This window comes from Poromitra crassiceps (genome assembly GCF_964638095.1).
Source record: "Poromitra crassiceps genome assembly, contig: HAP1_SCAFFOLD_59, whole genome shotgun sequence".
Classification (NCBI taxonomy): Eukaryota; Metazoa; Chordata; class Actinopteri; order Beryciformes; family Melamphaidae; genus Poromitra; species Poromitra crassiceps.
In genome coordinates, this window is record NW_028152258.1 from 1,257,142 (window position 1) to 1,278,443 (window position 21,302).

Here is a 21,302-nt window from a genome sequence, read left to right on the forward strand (position 1 = left end):
CGGACCTGCTGTCCCTGCTGAGTCCCGGACCGAAGTTGAGCGCTGAGCTCCAACGGCGGTGGGCTCATAGCCCCCCCCTTCCCCAAGGGAGGGGACTAAGAATGGGTCAGGTCACCCGCTCCCTGCGCACCCCCTCGTCCCTTTTGGGGGCGGGGGCCGCGTACCCTGGCCTGCCGTGGGACCCAGGACGGGCCCACTGCCTGGTAACCTTGCAGGATCGCCAGGTTGTTGGTCATGGCGGCGGACTGCCCCGCCGCCAAGTACGCCTTCTCGGCCAGCTTAGCCGTCAATTGGCACGCCTTTGAGGGCAACGTGGGCCTCGCGACGTTGGAGGCCAGGTGTCTGGCCACCATCTCCTCGAGGCGAGGCATCGCGGCTAACGCAAGCTTATCCCCCCCTTCTAAGGCCGACCACGGAGCCATGCCCGCGCAGAGCAGCTTGGCCTCCTGAGGCTTCTCCCATCCTGTCTGCACCGCGCGAACCACGTCTATACAGACGGGCATGCGGGGCTTCGGGCGGGGCGCCTGTGGCACCTGGCATGCCTGAAAATAGCACCCCAACAGTACTGATTCGGGGGGCGGGGGTGGTTCGGCCCGAGCGATGCCGAGCTTCGCTGCGGCCCTTGACATCACCCCCTGAAACTGCTTCTGGTAGGGCTCGTTGATGCTCATCTCCGAGCGGGCCTCTACCGCAGAGGTGACGTGGTTGCACCGTCCCAGTCCTGACCACCTGGGGGGATCGACTATGGGGTCATAGGGGAAGAGTCCACCCTGCTCCAATACAGGATCGATGGGCTCATCCCCCCAATTTAAATTCTGCTGCTCAGGCTGGCCCGGGGAGCCCTGTTCAGCGGGTATCTCCCCCCCGACCGAGTGGTCAGACCCAGCAGACGCGCCTCCCTTGGGAGGTGCACCGCTGAGCGGCGGGCCCACCTGGACAAAGAGCAACGCTCTTTCCCGCAGCTCGCCCAGGGTGAAGCCATTGCAGGTCTGGCAGAAGTCAGACTTCAGCAACGCATCCGTTCACTAACACGTGCACTTTAATACACAGCATTATTGCGTAGTTTTGTAGTATTTTTTTGACCACTACAGATGATTTTATGATTTTTATGAGTTGTGTATGTTCTTGTGTATGTTAATGTGTCTGTGTCCTCAAGTACTGTGCTGTACAACAAATTGCCTCCTTGGAGGACATTAAAGTTTTCTACTACTACTACTTCATTGCGCGAGTTCAGCGAAGCTAACTCGCAACAAGCCCCGCCGACTGTACCAGGAATTAACGGGAGTTATACCGTGTAAGCTAACTAGCAGTAGCCTGCAACGGTGAAGATAGCTGTAGTGCTACACAACGCTAGATGCTAGCTGCACTGAGCAAGCTAGCTATCTATCTAACTGGAGAGCACGGCTATTCTAGCCCCTACTCTTGCCTTAAGGTTTACTCCAGCCGGAGTAAACGTGCGCGCTCTACACAGAGGTAGCTGGCGCCTAAAGTACCTAGCACACAGACGCTAACTGCACGCGTCTGTGTCTCAAATTAATAACTCATTAACTCAAATCAACTCTCAATAACTGTCAAACTATTCATCATTCATCTAGTTTGACAGTTATTGATAGTTGATTTGAGTTAATGAGTTATTAATTTGAGTTAGTGTGGACCAGTGATGTCACTGGTCCACACTTTAACACTCAATAACTGTCAAATTAAATGACAGACTTCAAAACCGTTTACAGTTTTCTGATATACTACTGATGTTCTAATGATACAAAGCTGGTTGAAAATGGGCAGAGTGTTCCTTTAAAAGACTATTATGCTCAAAAGAAAAGGGGGGTCTAGTCTTACCCAACATGGAAAAATATTATTGGGCAGCTCAGCTCAGATCAATGGTAGCATGGCTATCTCAAGACAAAGACACAATACGGGTGGGGATGGAACAAAATCATTGCCCAAAAGCACCATTAGATGTAATCCCATTTTTGAACAAGGATTCTTGGAAAATACATAAAATTAATAATCAATGGGTAAAAACCACTCTGAAAATATGGTCAACCGTGAGACAGAAGCTAAGCTAAGACATCAATATCTATAGCGATGAAGATTGCACGAAATATTGATTTTCTCCCATCCAAAATAAGGGCAGGGTTTAAAGAATGGGAAAGAAAGGGTCTAATCATGTTGGGTCAAATGTTTGAAAGAGGGGTCCTGATGACCTTTGAACAACTTCAGCGCAGATACAGTATAACCTTCCACACAATGATTTTTTTTAATATTTACAAATAAGACACTACCTCCAGAAACACAAAGAATGGGACAAATTATGTAATACACCATCACATCTAGAAAGTTTTTTTATGCTAACAATTGATGGGACTGTTAAAAAGAAAATCACCTCCTAAAATACTGCAAGGAGATTTAATGGATAATAGTCTGGACATTAAAAGAAAATGGGAACTGGAGATGGAATCTATAATTTCGGAAGAAGATTGGGAATTAGCATGCGCAGGGGGACACAAAACAACTAGTAGTCCCATCTGGAAGGAATTTGAATGGAAGGTTAAGATGAGGTTTTTCAGGACTCCTCTCATCACGTCAAAGTTTGGTGGTACCTCAGACAGATGTTGGAGGGGTTGCGGCCTGATAGGAGAGCATTCACACATATTCTGGGACTGCCCAAAATTAGGGGATTATTGGCAGAACATACAAACAGAAATTAAGAACTGTCTAGGGATTTGACTACCCTTGGAACCATCTTACTATTTATTGGGAATAATACCAGAAGATATGGGAAACAATAACTTGAAACGAATACTTAAGAGTCCTTCTGTTAACCGCTAAGAAAATGATCACAATCTCTTGGCTGAGACCGCAGCCCCCCACGATAATACAATGGAAGGAGAAGGTTAAAGATGTTTATCAGATGGAGGAAATAACTGCAAGGTTACAATTAAGGACAGATGCATTCTTGATGAGGTGGTCACCAATTCTTTTGTATTTTGTTTTGCCTAGAGTGTAGTGAACAACACCTGTAGTAGGCTATTAATTTTATTTCTTCTTTTGCTTTAATTTGTCTATTATCTTCTATAATTTTGAACTGATTGTCATGCTGTATGTCTTTCTCTACATATGAAGAAAAGACAATAACAAACCCGGTCATATGGGAATGGAGACTATGGACATTGAAAAGACAAGATTATATGGACTGCATTTCAATACACCCATACCTGTGATGTAAATGAACAAATAAATGTATGATTGCACTTGAGAAAATAAATAAAAATAAGTTAAAAAAAAAAAAAAAAAAATCGATCGGTCAAAAATTTAGCCCACAGTGCATCAAAACGTTGAATTCTGGCCCCGTGTATAGCCTAATTGCCTTAATTACCTATGGCAATTAGGTTGTATTTGTGATGTCACGCGGACGTCACGCTGGGATTACACTTGTGCTTGTCACGCTAGGATTACATGAGGTGAGGTGAGGTCACTAGGATTGCGCGTGGCGAGGCAGCGTGTCTGGTCTTCATCTTGAAATTAGGTCGAGACCACCATTTCAATCATGAGAGACCAGAGGGTAGAGTTTTAACAAGCAAGCTTTATTCAAGTATAGGCAGAGCGATAAGATCTATGGCATGGGACGGTATGGCAACTAATTCTGATGGCATGGCAGCATGGCGACTAGTTCTTTGGCGTAATGACTCCGCGCTAAGATGCCTCTCTTCTTGCGGTGAGAGAGGGCATCTGCTCAGACTAGAATAGGGAATCCCCCAAAAGAAAGAAAACCCAAACTGCCAACCGGTCTGCTTGCCTCAGCGCTACAGCGGGCGCTGGGCAGAATGCAATGCTTGTCGCCGACCGGTTGGCTTGGCGGCCGCGACTTACGAAGCCCCCCGGGCGTGGCCGCAGCGCTGCAGCAGGCACTGGGTGATCGACCAATCCAGCGAGCTTCGGCGCGCTGACTTAGGAAAACCGCGGTTTTACTTGGTTTACTTGGTTCACGGCGGCTTACGAAAATCACCGCCCGGGCGTGGCCGCAGCGCTACGGCAGACGCTGGGTGATCGACCAATCCGGTATAGTTCGGCGCGCTGACTCAGCATTAGGAAAACCTCACAGCGGCTTACGAAATCACCGACCGGGCGTGGCCACAGCGCTACAGCGGGCGCTGGGTGATCGACCAATCCGGCATAATTCGGCGCGCTGATTTAGTGTTAAGAAAGAAAACCCCCCTTTTAGCCAAACCCCCCCTAGCATTGAGAAAGACAACCCCGGCTTTCAGCCCTTTGCATAAAACTGCCAACCGGTCTCCTTGCCTCAGCGATACAGAGGGCGCTGGGCGGAAGGCGACGCTTGTCGCTGACCGGTTGGCTCGGCAGCACAGCGACTTACGAAAACCACCGACCGGGCCTGGCCGCATCCAGCGACCAATCCGGCATAATTCGGCGCGCTGACTCAGCATTGAGATTTGAGAAACCCCGCAGCGGCTTATGAAAATCACCGTCCGCGCGTGGTCGCAGAGATACAGCGGGCGCTGGGTGACCGACCAATCCGGCATAATTCGGCGCGCTGAATTGGCATTTAAGCCAGACAACCCCCCTTTTTGCTTTAAGAAAGAAAACCCCCCCTTTGCCTAAAGAAAACCCCCCCTTTGCCTAAACCCCCCCCAAATGTGTGCACGATGTGTAAATACATTTAATATTAATTGTTTAGGCCTAATTATTTGTAAAGTCGCAACACATTAGAGATGTGTGTAGTTCTTCATAGATTTAGCCTCTTCATTTTGCTCTCGAATGCACCAGGTTAACGGATTTTACTTTAAAATGTGCCAGATCTTGGATGCGAAGAGACCTTTAAGGTAGCTCTGCCGTCTTTCTTTCGCTATAGGCGAGGATATAACAACCGGAACACGCAGATTGTCAAGAGTTCATTCATTCACTATGATAAATGCATCGCTACTTGTGCCCAGCTCGTTTCCTTTGCGCGCGACGTGCAGACCGCTGTGGATGGTTAGATGATTGTTTTTGAATTACACGCCACATGATTTAAAATTAAGATTTGATTGCTAAAATATATGACACTATGTTATGTATTTAAGAGATGATTACGACTGATTTTACTGGGCCGTTAAATCGCCCGATTTAATACTGAAATGCTGATGCTTTCCTCGCGGGTCCTTTCACGTCCACGGGTGCCTGGTCCTCCATCGGGCCTTCGCAGTGACGTGGCTTCATGAGGTGAGGTGAGGTTACTAGGATTGCGCGTGGTGCGAGGCAGCGTGTCTGGTCTTCATCTTGAAACTAGGCCGAGACCACCATTAGTGGCCGTAGCCTAGGTAAACCCAGCCCCCACGTGACCTGCTCTCTCAGTTCCCAGTCACTAGCGTCTAGACTCCGGGCCATTCACAACGATTTCTGGGGCGATTGAAAGACCCGCGCAGACCCGCAGCCACCCCGCAGCCAATGAGTGACGGCGTGACTGCCAACATCAGTCCTGCCGTGATCGGCCAATCAGAGAGTGCGTCTTTGTCAATGACGTGTAACAGCTGCTGCGGCTCAAGCACTGGTAGCCGTTAGCATTTGGCCTCTCTAAAGCATAGCTCCCGAGCTAGCTACTAGCTATATGGCTATGCAACTACATTGAGGAAATGAAAACAGCTGTTAATGTTAATGTGGGAATCATGGTGGAACTGAATAAAAATGTTTTTGTTTGATACTCTATTCTGTTGTATTGTCATGTGAGAATGAAAACAGCTATAGTAATAGTACTTCAAAACAGTGGTTCTCAAAATGTTTCCACATAAGGATCCTTAAACTGAATAATGTGATGCTAGGTCTGTTGATCAAAATAACACCTATATCGAAATCGGATTTTAGCGGACCATACAAGCCGGGGCTTCAGAGCTGATCACCTGGACACATTTTACGGCGAAATTATCTGATAAACTTGTCTGTGCAGCTCTGTGGTGATCAGCTAATGTCTTCATAGCATTGTGATTATGATTTAATGCATTATGGAAGATAAACGCTGGAAGGCTGGGTAGCATTAGCTAACGTCATCCAGGCTACAGTAACATTAGGCTATTATAGTTATGAAACGCTGATTCAAACGTTACCCTACTGTAGCTAGAGAGTAATTTCAGACCACCAGATATCACCATATTTATGTTATTAAATGCTGTAACGTTAACGGTAATTCTCATGTGTATGGTTTATTTATAAGCATTCATTGATTGAAGCAGAGTGCTGGTCGGTTAAGTTTCTCTGTAGTCATGTCCTCTGCTCCAATCTTCGTTCGTAGTTTCTTCTGTCTCTCGTCCAGCAGCTGCAGATGTCATTATCCACGTTATTGATGATTATTTATAAATAAAAAAATCTCATTGTGTAAATATTTTGTGAACGCACCAATAGTTAGAGAAGGAAACCTCTCTTTGCATTTTATTTTGTTTTTTAATAAAAGTAGGCTACTTGTGATAAAATGCTGATGTGAACAGCTAGGTTTAATGACAAATATGGAATATCACCCAAGGAAATACCACGGTTTAATGCCAACAGATAAACCATACAGATTTGTTGTAATTGTGAACACATAAGGGAGCAAAGACATGGTTTTCAAGTATAACACAATGTACAACTTTTATTCAAAGACAGGATTGAAAAATATAGGTCACTTGTATTCACTTCAGTAATGTCAGGTCTCAGTCGCATTCACGCTAACCTCTTAACGTCTAGCTATAGCTAGGTTACATCTGGATTATGTATAATATACAGTATAATACTACGCTCACTAGGTCATGACATTCACATTAACGCCTCCAAAAATCTACTGTAGCTAGCTAGCGTTAAATAGGTTTATCTGTAACCATGCTGAAATGTGAGGGCATTAACGTTAATATTTCAATTAGGTCAAACACACCTTACCGTTATGACTGCGGCCGTTTTTGATTAACATTAGCGTTAAGTCCATGATCAAATCTAGCATTTCGGTATATTCAGTGTGTGTGTGTGAAAAGGATGTTAGCATGCTAGCATTAGCACAGAATGTATACAGTCCATGGTACAACGTTAGGCCTTCAAGTCCTGAGGCGAAGAGCGCCGGAGGATGAAGTCTGCAGACTGGCATTCAGTGTCCAGCATAACAAGCACGCCTGTTTCCTCATCAGGTTGGCAGCAGCTGACCAGTTGCCCTTCTCCACAATACCTGCGGCTGATGTGGGGCATGGCACCCTGGTCTGTTTGGAGGGGTATCGAATTAATACCTGAAAGAATAAACAGAGAGGACGTCAGTACTTACATTGCAAGTTGTGATAAAATAAACAGATCATGACAGGAGTCTATCCAGAGAGAGAAGGAGAGACAGCTGTTGAGGTTGAGGTATGTTGATCAAAATAACACCTAGCGTTATCGAGCTAGATACTCTGACGCTGTAGCTAGATACTCTGACACAGAAAGGCAGACAAGCTAGCAGCAGGGATCTTGTCACACTGATTCCAGATAAACTCGTCTGTCTAGCCAGCTATACAATATTAGTGTAGCCTACATAATACCACAAGCTAAATGCAGCTATGCCAATGTAAGGCTGGGTAGCATTAGCTAACGTCATCCAGGCTATAGTGACTAGACAGAGAGAGATGTAGTGTGTGTGTGTTGTTTTGCCAAGGCAGGCAGGCTAGCTAGCTAGCAACGTAGCCTTAGATTAAAACTAAAGTACCAGGAACAGCGTTACATTTATGATCTTTTAATGATGTTAGTAGACACATGTAACAGTATAGATCACTGTTATGGGGTCTGTTGATCAGAAATCGCGTTTTAGTGGACGGGCAGTGAACATCCAAACGGGTTCATAGCTGGTCTACGGCTAGCTAGCTAGCTAGCAACGTAGCCATTGATTAAAACAGCGATACATTTATGATATTTTAATGATGTTGGTAAACACACGTAACAGTATAGGTCCCCGTTATATAACCTTTATTTAATCAGGTAAAATCACATTGAGATCAAGATCTCATTTTCAAGTGAGAGTTATGAGGTCTGTTGATCAAAAGATCACCAAACGCTATATCAAAATCGGGTCTGAGCGGACGGCAGCGACCATACAAAGGACAGCTTGTACAGCTGGGGCTTCTCATCACCTGGACACATTTAACGGCGAAATTATCTGATAAACTGGCTGCGCATAACATTACTTATTTGCGGGAGTGCACGGGGGAAGTGTAGATGAATCGTGCTGCACTAATACATAAGGTTACAAGTACATACCTCAGTCAGACTCTGGCAAATCCGACATGATTTGCTATCCTGTTGGTGTAGTTTCACACCAACCCTCTCCAGGCGTAGAAATACCCCCTTCTCGAGTGGTTTGCAGCTGCCCAACTTGCCTTTAGAACGAAGGTTTCTCTTACACAACCTGCAAAAATCGTTCACATTGGTGGTAGCCATCGCACTGCTATTGTGGTCGCTAGCAGTAGCCTAGTGAATGAAAGTGTAGTTAGCTCGCTTGCTAACAACAAAGGTCGCAGAGCGATGACGCCATCTGCTGCACTGCGCATGTGCTCTGTGCACAAAGCTGGTTGGATGAAGGTTGCGTAATGGAGCGGTCTATCGGGGGGGGGCCAACAACCGCAGGAAATCGTTTAGCACAGGCGGGGGACCAGACCATAGTGACTGAGAACAGGTCTGAGAGCAGGTCACGTGGGGGATGGGTTTACCCAGGCTATAGTGGCCGGGCCAGCGAAGCGGCAGGGCCACTTGTATTTGCCTGTATTATTATTCTTCTCCCGGGAAGTTCGACTTCCCATGCATGAAAACTAACCAAACTTTGCACAAAGGTCCAGTCCCATGCCAAACGTCTTTGACGCAAATTTGGCGCCAATAGTCCTAACAGCGGCACTACAGCGACTGTCTAAAGTTTCAAACTTTGAAAATTCATAAAAAATCAGGCATACGTGCTACAGCTTTGCAACTTTCACCGAAATGTGGGCCCAAATGAGAAGAAACTTTTGTACAATGCAACCTATGGCCAATTATGAAGTCTAAAGACAGCAAAACTGCAAAAACTGTAAAACTAATTAAACCCTACTCCTCCCACATTTTTTCTTCAAATGACACCAAACTTCAGCATCTACATTGTTAGACTGTCCTACATAAAAGTATCAAACAGATTTTCGATTGGTCAAAAATTGAGCCAACAGTGCATCAAAACGTTGAATTCTGCCCCCATGTATAGCCTAATTGCCTTAATTACCTAGGGCAATTAGGTTGTATTTGTGATGTCATCAGTCACTCAAGCAATTGTGATGCCATCACTGATGTCACTGGAGCAATTTTGATGTCATAATAGCTCAAAGCCTTGAGACTTGCCCAGCCACGACCCATTGCTGCGCAGCAGCTATAATTTAGCCTATTGTTCTGTGCTACACAGTACCAATGCTTAATCGCACGTATGCAACTTTAGCTTTAAACAGTTTTGAGCGCGGACCTCGGTCAGCTCTCAAGCCAATACACGCTACCCCAGCCGGGGAAACGTTTAATACAGATGTTAACTGCAAGAAAGACACTCTTAGCTTCAGATGACTTGATCCGACGCCGCTGGTGAAGAGAACAGGATCGGGTCCCCGAAGCCTGCTTTATCTCGTCCACGCAAACCTCTCGAGGTGTGAGACGGAACGAGCCTTATTTCTATAGCTACTGAGAGCGCTAACTTTGAGCTAACACACGGAGCTACTAGATAACACGTCCTCTGCTGGCTGGAAGGAGCTATGAGTGGCGTACCCGGGGCTGACGGGATGTGACCTAGTCACGTGGGTGAGGTGGGTGGCCATGTCAGCCCCAGGGGGGCACCACGCCACCTACTGGTGGGTGGTCGGTTTCAATGAAAAGTAATTTTTCGGAGCAAAATGACAGTCTTCCATAGGGCTGCGTGCGCAGCGGATAAGGCACTAGAGTGAGAGCTTGAGTTCGAAACGAAGTAAAACTCGGCATAACACCTGGACAGCGGACTGCAATCTTCCCTGCTTTAAGGCACGTGCAAACAGGTGCGCAAGCGCTAATAGGGGATATCGCCTGTACGAAGATAGGGCCCATTGTCTCCAAAAGGACACTGTAGTTCAAGGCTGGATTACAATGCTTCTGAAAGGGCTGCAATCACACTGGAGCAATCCTACTAACCGTGCAGCCCTTAGCTTTCAGAGGAAAACAGTAAGTGATATTCAGAGATATTCCAATCACAGACTGCGTTTACATGCACTCAATATTCCACTATTTTTCTGAGAATGACATTCTCGCGAGAGCAGAAAGTAGCGAGGAAAGATATTTTGGGTCTGTTGCTACGGCCGTAAACCGCTTCGCTCTGCCTAGCAACGGTTTACAGCTGCCTAGCAACAGACCCAAAACAAGAAGGACGGCTTTCCTCTGTACTTCAAAGGGCTTTATACTCTTGTGAACATCTCTCGTTATATTCTAACAGTTTGTTTGAACGTAATTTTGTAATTTTGTGGTTATGGCCGAAGTGGCCATAATCACTTCCTGATCTGCCTGGCCTGCACACAGACTATAATCAATACAACACTCGCCGATTCACTCGGCGTTGGTCTCATCTACTATTAGAGGTCAGATGTGAGGCATCGATATTAAATTTAGACTGTTTAACACGTTCACTGCCAATGACGTGTTAACACGTCAAAAAAAATCCAACGGTTGACTGCCAATGACGTGTTAACACATTCACTGCCAGCCGTTTTTTTTTTACTGTAGGTAGGTTCTGCCAGAGGGTTTTTTTGAGGATTCTGGCTCATCTTTCAAGACCCGAGGATTATTTTCTGCTAAGATTTTGTGAACACACAATATCTCAAAAGAACTAATAGAATGTGTGCTTTCTCTGTCTAAAATAGTTAGTTTGTAGAGTTAGTAGTTATGTAAGCATTAGCAGTTGAATACAGCATGGTTTCAGCGTCTGAAAAATTATTCTGAGATAAACGGCTTTTGGTGAAATTCGATAGAACAGTCACTTTAACCATTCATTTTTGGCATCAGTAAGACGTCAGACATCTAAACAATAGTTTTGAACAGTAATTTCCTCCATAACAGCAGGAAACACCCCTCTCCTTCAAACTCCTCCCTCCGTGTGTGTTCTTCTTGGCTGCAGCAGGCATGTCACAAGCTCGTTTCTGTTGCTGCTGTAACCTCGCGTCACCAGGCTCACTGCTTCTGCTGCTGCTGCCTGTCTGCTGGCGGCCGCTGTGCAAGTCTGGATCGGCTCGCTCGTTTCTTGTGGTTTGTGTTGAGAGCTTTGATGAAGCTTTTGCGATTCTGGTCTTATTTATGCTGCGTGTTTCAAAGTGTGTTCCACCCGTAATCTATTATGCAAATTTGCAATCCCGCACCGCCAGCAATCAGCGCGAAAACGAAAGCGTTTTCGCCAATCCATTTTCACGAGAATGGCTTCCTCACACTGCTTTTTGCTTGCCTTCCTCTAGTCTGGGAGAGCACTGTCGCCACTTAGTGGGTCGGTGGAATGGGTTGTACATGTTCGGTGGCTCCAATATTGATATAAGAGATGTAAAAGGGTTAAGACTTCGTGAACACCAATCATCTAAAAAGAACTAATAGAATGTGTGCTTTCTCTGTCTAAAAGAGTTAGTTTGTAGAGTTAGTAGTTATGTAGATATTAGCCGTTGAGTACAGCATGGTTTCAGAGATTTTCAGAGAGTTTTGAGATAAATGGATTTTTAGAACCACCTCACGTGCCTGTGATTATGGGTGCCCTTGGGCAAGTCTGTATACTGTATTGTGTGTGTGTGTGTGTGTGTGTGTGTGTGTCTCCAAACTCCTCCCTCCGTCTGTGCTGCTGCTGCTGGCTCTGCAGCCGCTCTCGGGCAGTCTGGATTACTGTAAAACGGGCTCGTTCGTTTCTTGAGGTGTCGGCTGAGAGCTTTGAAGAAGCTTTTGCGATTCTGGTCTTATTTATGCTCAAAGGTACTCGAGTGTGTGTGTGTGCGCGCGCGTGTGTGTGTGTGTGTGTGTGTGTGTGTGTATGTGTGTGTGTGTGAAATCGAAAGCGTTTTCGCCGAGCTATTTCCTTGAAAATTAGAATGGCTTTCTCCCGCGGACCCGCGGCTGTGGCTTTCTCTCTGTCTGGAGAGCACTGTCGCCACCAGCTGGTCGGTAAAATAGATTATACACATTCTCTTCCTCCAATATTGGTATAGGAGACGTAAAAGGGGTTGATCGATGTCCCACCGTCAAAAAAAAAAATGTTTATGTAAGCCGAGATATCTCGTCCTTGGCACTCAACGGTTGGATTATGTAAGCCGAGATATCTCGTCCTTGGCACTCAACGTGTTAACACGTCAAAAAAAAGATTTTTTTTTTTTTGACCGTGGGATGTGCATCTAACCCTTTTACATCTCTTATATAAATATTGGAGCCACCGAACGTGTACAACCCATTCCACCGACCCACTAAGTGGCGACAGTGCTCTCCAGACTAGAGGAAGGCAAGCAAAAAGCAGTGTGAGGAAGCCATTCTCATGAAAATGGATTGGCGAAAACGCTTTCGCTTTCGCGCTTGGGAGCTGGCGGTGGGCGATTGCAAATTTGCATAATAGATTATGGGTGCAACACACTTTGAAACACGCAGCATAAATAAGACCAGAGTCGCAAAAGCTTCATCAAAGCTCTCAACCGAAACCTCAAGAAACGAGCGAGCCCATCCAGACTTGCCCAGCGGCCGCCAGCAGACAGGAGCAGCAGCAAAGCAGCAGCAGAAACGAGCTTGTGACACGCCCGCTGCAGCCAAGAAGAACACACACGGAGGGAGGAGTTTGAAGGAGAGGGGTGTTTCCTGCTGTTATGGAGGAAATTACTGTTCAAAACTATTGTTTAGATGTCTGACGTCTTACTGATGCCAAAAATGAATGGTTAAAGTGACTGTTCTATCGAATTTCACAAAAAGCTATTTATCTTAGCTTAAATTTTCAGACGCTGAAACCATGCTGTATTCAAGTGCTAATGCCTACATAACTACTAACTCTACAAACTAACTATTTTAGACAGAGAAAGCACACATTCTATTAGTTCTTTTGAGATATTTTGTGTTCACAAAATCTTAGCAGAAAATAATCCTCGGGTCTTGAAAGATTAGCCAGAATCCTCAAAAAAACCCTCTGGCAGAAGCTACCTACAGTAAAAAAAAAACGGCTGGCAGTGAATGTGTTAATAACAATCGAAAATATTGCTCGTAGCTGCTTTAGAAAAAGAGAAAATGGCATGACGATCGCCCCCCAGAGTCTGGACCTATCAGTGTGGCCTGCATAATTCTCATTATAAGCACATCCATTAAATCCTTTTGCGGGAGCGCACATGGCATTTTGCGGGAGTGCACATGGCATTTTGCAGTGTTGGGAAAATAGCGAAGCACTTTGGCACACCTCCAATTTGCACTGCGCCTGGCGTTAAGCATGCGCAAGCGCTAAATTACCGCTTTTGTGAAGATAGGGCCCCAAGATTTATAAGGTTAGACCATACAGATGAGGAAAGGGACCCAATACACTGAGCAACCTTGGACATGATGCTGTCTGAAGCAATAATGATCTCAGTCTGATGTCAGAGGTAAATTAAGATTAGCACAGAGGAGTTTGGCTTACATATACACCATGAACTTCACTGTGTTACCTGGGTTCAGCCTGGCTCTTGGCCTGGGGCCTGGCAGGCTCCGCCTCACTGGTCTGGGGCACGGGTTCGACACCTGGAAACAGAAACAGACTGTGACCATATGACCTCTCCTAAAGCTGTTAGCATCGAAATGCTTGGTTCTCAAAGTGGGGTCCAGGGAGCCCCAGCGGTTACTGAATGAGTTCCAGGGGGTCCTCAGCAAATAAGGAGAATAATTTATTGCCACTATAATACCATCCATAAGTAACACAATGGTAGAATGTATGACTATTTTGGTCATGGGTTTCATACACTTTCTAATATAAACAATAATCCTTACACATACAACAGGGCTCTGGCACCTGCGCTCCTTGGACCCTTAATAATAATTATATAATTGTCCCTCAGTAGTCTCCCCACTGACTGCTCCTCTGGTGGCCGTGGCCTGGATGATGGCTGGGGCTAAGGACAAGAAGTGTCTCCTCCAGATGGTCTGACTGGCGATGAGGATGAGAGCAATCACCATGGCAACACATAGTTTCCTCTTCATCAACATGGCTGACAGAGGGGCGGGGTCTAGACAGCCCATCAGCACAACTGTCTCTCAGCCGAATTGAAAGTGTTGTTGGCAGAGACAGCCTGTCGTACTGTAACTTCTGGAACGACATAACAAAATAAACAAAAACATCATTATTCAAATATAGCCTACTACAGGTATGTCACGGATAAGATTTTGCATTTCATCTCTGATCAAGGCTAAAATGTGTTGGCATGGTTAGCATTCCTCATTACTGCTACTGGTATTAATTTGTTTCAGTGAGGAATACTAACCATGCTCAGAGCCGTTGGGACGGGTGGGTCATTTGGTGGCAATGCCAGTTTAAATGGATTTAAAAAAAAGAAGAAAGAAAGACGGAGTCCACTCGTTTAGTGTCACTGTTGAGAGATGTCAATCGGTTCAATACAGTAGCACTGTTTAGTAGTGTTTAGATTTGCGAGTGTCAGTCATTGTCAGCTGATTTGCTGTGAAGCCTGTCTCTGTCATGTATAGCGCATTTGTATAGCGTGGCTTTGAGTGGCAGAGAGTAGGGGGACAGGGGAGGCGTTTGTTAAGCGGTAGTTTTGAGATCATCAAACTAACAATGTTACTGAAACTCGCACGGACTGTAGCCTAAACAACCTGCTTAATCTATGATGCAATGTGGCCAGCAAGACTGTCTGTACTGAACTGGAACCTGGATGTCATAATTAAATCAGGAAGCCCACTGCTGCAAGGAGTAATTAACGTTAGCCTAACACTTTCCTTCATTGGTGAGTGAAAAACAAATCCATCTTTTAAGTATTTTTTAGGCCACTGTTGCTTGTCCTGCTCTGTATGGGTGTTAGGTAGCAGCGGTGTCTATACTATAGCAGTGTATTGAGCGTGCACTTGGCCTATACTGTATGTCCAGTGAACCTTACTAAGTAATTCCGATGTAACCTCGGGTCACCAGGCTCTCTCAAAGGAGAGAGAGAGCAGGGTACCCATTACTACAGGCAGGAAGACCTGCCCTGTTTTCCCGGTGGTCTTCCTGCTTTGTGTGCCACAGTGTTTTTGTTCCCCCATTTTACAGTTTTGACCAGTGTGTCAGGCAGCGATGCCATTATTTAGTTTTAGTTGTTTGTTTGTTTTTTTAGCTTTTTGGGTAGCTAGGTACTCGGGACGGGTCGCCCATGTTTTCTGAACAGAATGCAAGGATTGAGCGGGAGCACAGCTGCACTTTGGTTCCCGGCGGATGTCGTGGTGTGTTCCACCCAGACAATTGGACTCGAGTCATAGGGACTCGGACTCGAGTCGACTCGAGTCGCAAATTTGACGACTTCCGACTCGACTCGGACTTGGAAGGTAAATACTTGAAACTAGACTCGGACTTGGAAGAAAATGACTCGAAACTCGACTCGGACTTGTGACAAGATCAGCCGAGTGCACCAGCTGGGCGTACGCCTAGGTTTACACGCTACGTCCGATGTAGAACTCAAAGTTACGACTAACTTAATTTTATGACTAGTGCACCCTGTATGCGCTGCGTCTGTGTATGGAGCAGGCGTAAAAGTTACACCCAAATGCGTAGCTACTCACTGACAGCTGTCTCATCTTGATCTGCGCGTGATGCGGCCGGAATCGTCGGCGGGTTTTTAAAAGCTGATCTTTCATCAAGAAGATGTTTCAATTTCTTCCTGACTTCGTCAACTGCCCGCAGTGCGCAGTCTGCCATCGCATTCAGTACTGATTGCACTTGTGATCAAACTGCTTGTGTTGGCGCTGTTAAATTGAGCTGTGAGAACGTTTCTATGCTTTGAATACAACTCTATAAGTTTGAGCTGAGTTGGAGCTGTCTGTCAGCTGTCTCGAGCTCATCTGAGAGAAGTGTGTTGCTTGGCAACAAGCACGTATTAATGTGAACGCGCACGTCTGCAGCCTAAATAATCTCTGCCTTGTCATTTTTTCTAACCTGTGACTCGACTTGACATAACCTGTGACTCGACTCGAGACTTGACTTGAAATAACATTGTGACTTGACTTGACTTGACTTGCCGACAAAAGGAAAGACTTGGGACTTGCTTGAGACTCGGGACCAATTGACTTGAGACTCGCTTGGGACTCGGATCAGAGGGAGTTGGACAATTGTCTGGTTCCACCCATAGCCGGATGAGGCCAAAAACCTTGTTCCGTAGGTAGACTAATTCTGATGGAATTGATTATTATTTCCCCTGCATTTCATGGTGCATATGTGTGTGTGTGTGGAGAGAGAGAGGGGGATGGGGGGCAGTACATTGAGAAATCATGCCACTCCGGTCAAACTTTATGCCCACCTAGCTACAGTATGTGTTCTGACCATGCTCTAGTTACTGTCCATACAGGAGGTGTAATGGTGTGAGCAACCGTCGTCATCATCAGATAAAATCAACTTGATTAATCCCATACCTGGACATTCACTTGCTACAGCAGCTCAAGAGCGTTTTTTCCCCCCGTGCGATTAATTTGCACGGGGGGATATTTTTCGAACCTATATCAGTAAATGCAACGTGCATACCAATGGCGAAGTTTCGCTGAGCGTTATTGCTGTGTTTATTTTTTCGGAGGTCGATTTTTCAGAAATTTGCGTCCGACATGTACACATATGTTGCTGTGATTGACAGGTGGGTCAACAATTGGTGCATCACAATTTTGTGCTGTATATTTGCATCGCTCTTGGGGCCCTATCATCATATGGCGCTATCGTTTGCGCTGCCATTTGTACGCCTCTTATGCTATCTTCCCTGCCTCCCTACGCTATCGTCTGCCTCCACCATTCAGTTTTGCGCCGGGATCTAAGTGCAGACACAGGTGTAGGCGTGGCCCAGATGTGTCCATGCGCCTCTTAGCCTATCATCTGCCTCCCGCAAGTGTCATTTTGCGCTCTGGCGAAGGTACCATCGCCATGTTCCGAGCGTAAACAGGTTTGGGCGTTGCCCGTGCCAAAATAGGCGTTCCAGGGCAATGTGTTATAAAAAATGGCCTTGGGTGCACGCAATTTTAATGCCACCTAAAAGCAGGTCTTAGCTCAAAAACCTCCACTACGCCAAAGCGCACACAGTATTGTGCCCGCCTCCTCACCTCCACCCGCCGCCAAGACCATATCACCCCTGTCCTTCATGACCTCCACTGGCTCCCAGTCAAATATAGGATCAACTTCAAAATACTACTCACCACTTACAAAGCCCTAAACAACCTGCCCCCCCCCCCCCCCCCCCCCCTACCTCTCCGATCTCCTCCCCCACCACGCCCCCACTCGCAGCCTCAGGTCTGGAGACACCAACTGCTTGAAGATCCCCAGGACCAAGCTCCGGACCTGGGGCTACAGGGCCTTCTCAGTCGCTGCACCCTACCTCTGGAACACTCTCCACATCCGTCAAGCAAACACCCTACCATCTTTCAAACAGGCCCTCAAGACCCACCTCCTCACACTCACCTTCACCTGCTAACCCCATCACTTATTTTCTATTTATTTTCCTATTACAAATGTACTTATTAAATTATTTTACTCTGTGTGTAAAGCGACTTTGAGTACTTAGAAAAGCGCTATATAAATTGAATGTATTATTATTATTATTATTATTATTATTATTATTATTATTATTATTCTCCGCGCAGTGCAGGAAATACTTGCTTGGATACATTACACACGGCACAATGTCACTCTCTCTCCAACACCTCGCGAGCGGACACACTCTTCCCTCCTGAGAATACCACGTTGATTTTCAACTACATTGCGAACAATAGCTTAACCCGAGTGGACAATTTCAACTACATTGCCTAGCCTACATTGCAGAAAAAACACACCTTGATTTAAAAATGAGAATTCGTTTGTCATGCTTTTGTGCCAAAAAGTTATTTGCTGCCAGAAACTTATTTCGCTCTGTGGGACCGCGCATAGCGCTGCCTCTACCCACCCTGAGCCCACATTCTCCGAGGTGACCACCTGTGCCAAAAAGTGATTTGCGTTTTGAATTGGATTACCGGGGGAATGAGGGTCTGGCGGGGCGGGAGTCTGTGTGTAGCCTGGGGAGGGGTGCTTAAGTGTGGGGTGCGCAGGTTCAGCTAGTGTGCCGGGGGGGTCATGCCTATGTTCCCCGGGTTCTATGTTCCCCAGGTTCTATGTTCCCCGCTCCTGCTAAAAAGGGTTCTATGTTCCCCGGGTCCTATGTTCCCCGCTCCCAAAAAAGGGTCCTATGTTCCCCGGGTCCTATGTTCCCCGCTCGTATGCGTAAAGTCGGCGAGTGCAAACCACAATATCTCCAGGTTGTGAGACTTCATTGACAGACTGCATGAGGGAAAGCTCGAGTCTATAGGCTCAGATATACAGTATGCACACATTCAGCAGCAGGAGCAGCAACATGCTATGAATGAATGAAACCTTTATTGCCCCTCAGGGAATTTGTTATGCACAGGGAGAGCCCAAAAAGAACACAGGCACACATAAAGCACAACATATAAAAATAAAAATATATAAGCATAAAATACATACATCATAAAAAAGCATAAAATCGCATGATCAATAAGGCACAAGGTGCAAGGTGCAAATTTAAAGTGCTAAGAAATCAAGCTATGAGCTAAAGCTTGTTAAGCAGCTGAATGCTGCGTGGGACGAAGGATGTAATGCCTCGTTTAGTTTTCATCCTGGGCATACAGTACCTTCGCCCTGAAGGTAAGAGTGCATACTCAGACCATAGGGGGTGCAGTGGATCACCTATGATCTTTTCCGCCAATTTCCTGGTGTTCTGATCTGACATGATGGTAATATTGCACATTGGTTCACCAGTTATCTTACCTCCTAGTTTAGCGACCCTGTCTAATTTATTCTTGTTCTGCACACTTAGTGCTCCTCCCCATCACTGAATACAGAAAGTCAGAACACTCTGGATGCAGGTCTTATAGAACAGTATCTGCAAGGTTCTGTCCACTTTAAAACTTCTAAGTTTCCTTAGGAAGTAGAGACGTTGTTGGGCCTTTGCAGACCTGGCATTGGTGTTGGCATTCCATGTGAGTTTACTATCAATAATAGTGCCCAGGTATTTGTACTCCTGTACTATTTCAATTGGTAAATTATTTATAGACACGGGGGACAGAGAAACCGGGTTTCGTCTAAAATCAAAGACCATTTCTTTGGTCTTTTTTGTGTTTAAAATCAGTGAGTTATCTGAGCACCAGTTATAGAAGTGGTCAATCACAGCTCTATAACTGGTCTCGTCGTCATTCAAAAGGCCGATCAGAGCTACATCATCTGCAAATTTAATCATTGTACAATAGTCCTGATGACTAATTAAGTCGTTAATGTACAGTATGAACAATAGAGGCGCAAGGACGCAACCTTGTGGCACCCCGGTGTAAGTGCGGATGACAGATAGTAAGTAAGTAAGTAAGTAATACTTTATTTATATAGCACTTTTCAAATCCATGGATCACAAAGTGCTTTACATACAGGAAATAAAAACAGATTTATAGCAGGTTCGTTCGTTCAAAATTTAGCCAACAAGTACACAAAAAGCAGGCTAGAAAAACGTCAACCGGCACAAACTGCAACAGGTACATAACACAATAGCATGTGAAGGAACAACACATAAAACAACAAAAATTAAAACCAATCAGGCAACACAAATAAAAATAAAAGAAGCGAGTGGGATAAAATTAATAAAAGGCTTGTTTAAATAAATAGGTTTTAAGAAGTGATTTAAAAGTGGACACTGAGTCTGCCAATCTCATACCTAGGGGGAGGCGATTCCACAGTGTTGGCGCTATGGACGAGAAAGCCCGCTCACCTTTTGTTCTGAGTCTGGTTCGGGGGACAATTAACAGTCCTTGGTCCGATGACCTGAGTGGCCTTACTGAATTATATGGCTTCAGGAGTTCAGAGATGTAGCGAGGGGCTAGGCCTCGCAAAGCTTTAAAAGTGATTAAAAGTATTTTAAAATAAATTCTCTGTCTCACTGGCAGCCAGTGTAAGGAGGCCAGAATGGGGGAGATGTGAGACCTACGGCTTGTCCTGGTTAAAAGCCTTGCAGCTGCATTTTGGACCAGTTGAAGCCTGGACAAGGTGGCATCACTGAGGCATGTAAAGAGGGCATTGCAGTAATCAAGGCGTGAGGAAATTAGGGCGTGAATGAGTGTTTCCATATTTTTTGCAGAGAGAACTGATTTAATTTTTGCAATATTACGCAGATGAAAGAAGCAGGATTGAACAGTTTTTTTAACGTGCAAGTCAAAATTGAGGTGAGGGTCAAAAATAACACCTAAATTTCTTGATGAATCTTTTATGTTGTTTCCAAGAGGGCCTATACAGTGACTTATATCAGTGGCAGAGTGATCAGGAGCAAAAATCAAAATCTCAGTTTTATCAGCATTTAGTTGGAGGAAATTTAGCGACATCCAATTTTTTATGGCAGCCAAGCAATCCTGGAGGATAAATAGGTTGCTCTGGTCGTTTGGTTTCACCGACAAATAAAGCTGCGTATCATCTGCATAACAGTGGTATGACATATTTTGGAAGCTGCTTATTAACAGGCCAAGGGGGAGCATGTAACAGGCAAATAAGATGGGGCCACGGATTGATCCCTGAGGGACCCCGCACAGCAGAGGAGCATACGCTGAGATGCAGTCATTAAAACACACAGAGAAAGATCTGTTAGAGAGGTAGGAGGAGAACCAATCCAATGCAGTTCCAGAGATGCCAACCCATTTCTTTAGCCTCTCCAGCAGGATGGGGTGATCGATGGTGTCAAAAGCTGCACTTAACACATTGAATGCCAGCCATGTTTTCATTCCTGTAGGTAAGTTGTGCCAGGGGTGTTTTTGACGATTCTGGCTCATTTTAGAACAGCCGAGGATTCTTTTCTGTTAAGAATTCATGAACACCAATCATCTAAAAATAACTAATAGAATGTGTGCTTTCTCTGTCTAAAAGAGTTAGTTTGCAGAGTTAGTAGTTATGTAGATATTAGCCGTTGAGTACAGCATGGTTTCAGCGTCTGGAAATTTATTCAGAGATAAATGGCTTTTTGTGAAACAGTCACTTTAACCATTCATTTTTGGCATCAGTAAGACCGTCAGACATTCTAAACAATAGTTTTGAACAGTAATTTCCTCCATAA

The 21,302-nt window shown here is 45.4% G+C and overlaps 1 protein-coding gene across 3 annotated transcripts in view; it reads right to left on the minus strand.

The window, feature by feature from the left end:
* Nucleotides 1-21,302, minus strand: part of LOC310800758 (CMP-N-acetylneuraminate-beta-galactosamide-alpha-2,3-sialyltransferase 2-like) — a 79,462-nt gene that overhangs the window by 51,376 nt on the left and 6,784 nt on the right. For all 3 annotated transcript variants that reach the window (XM_083664689.1, XM_083664688.1, XM_083664687.1), the window contains 2 exons: nucleotides 14,158-14,290; nucleotides 13,656-13,728 (listed from right to left, as the gene is read on the minus strand). In XM_083664689.1, coding sequence (XP_083520815.1) covers nucleotides 13,656-13,728; nucleotides 14,158-14,170 — 86 coding nt within the window. In that variant the 5' untranslated portion in view covers nucleotides 14,171-14,290. The remainder of the gene's footprint in view (nucleotides 1-13,655; nucleotides 13,729-14,157; nucleotides 14,291-21,302) is intronic.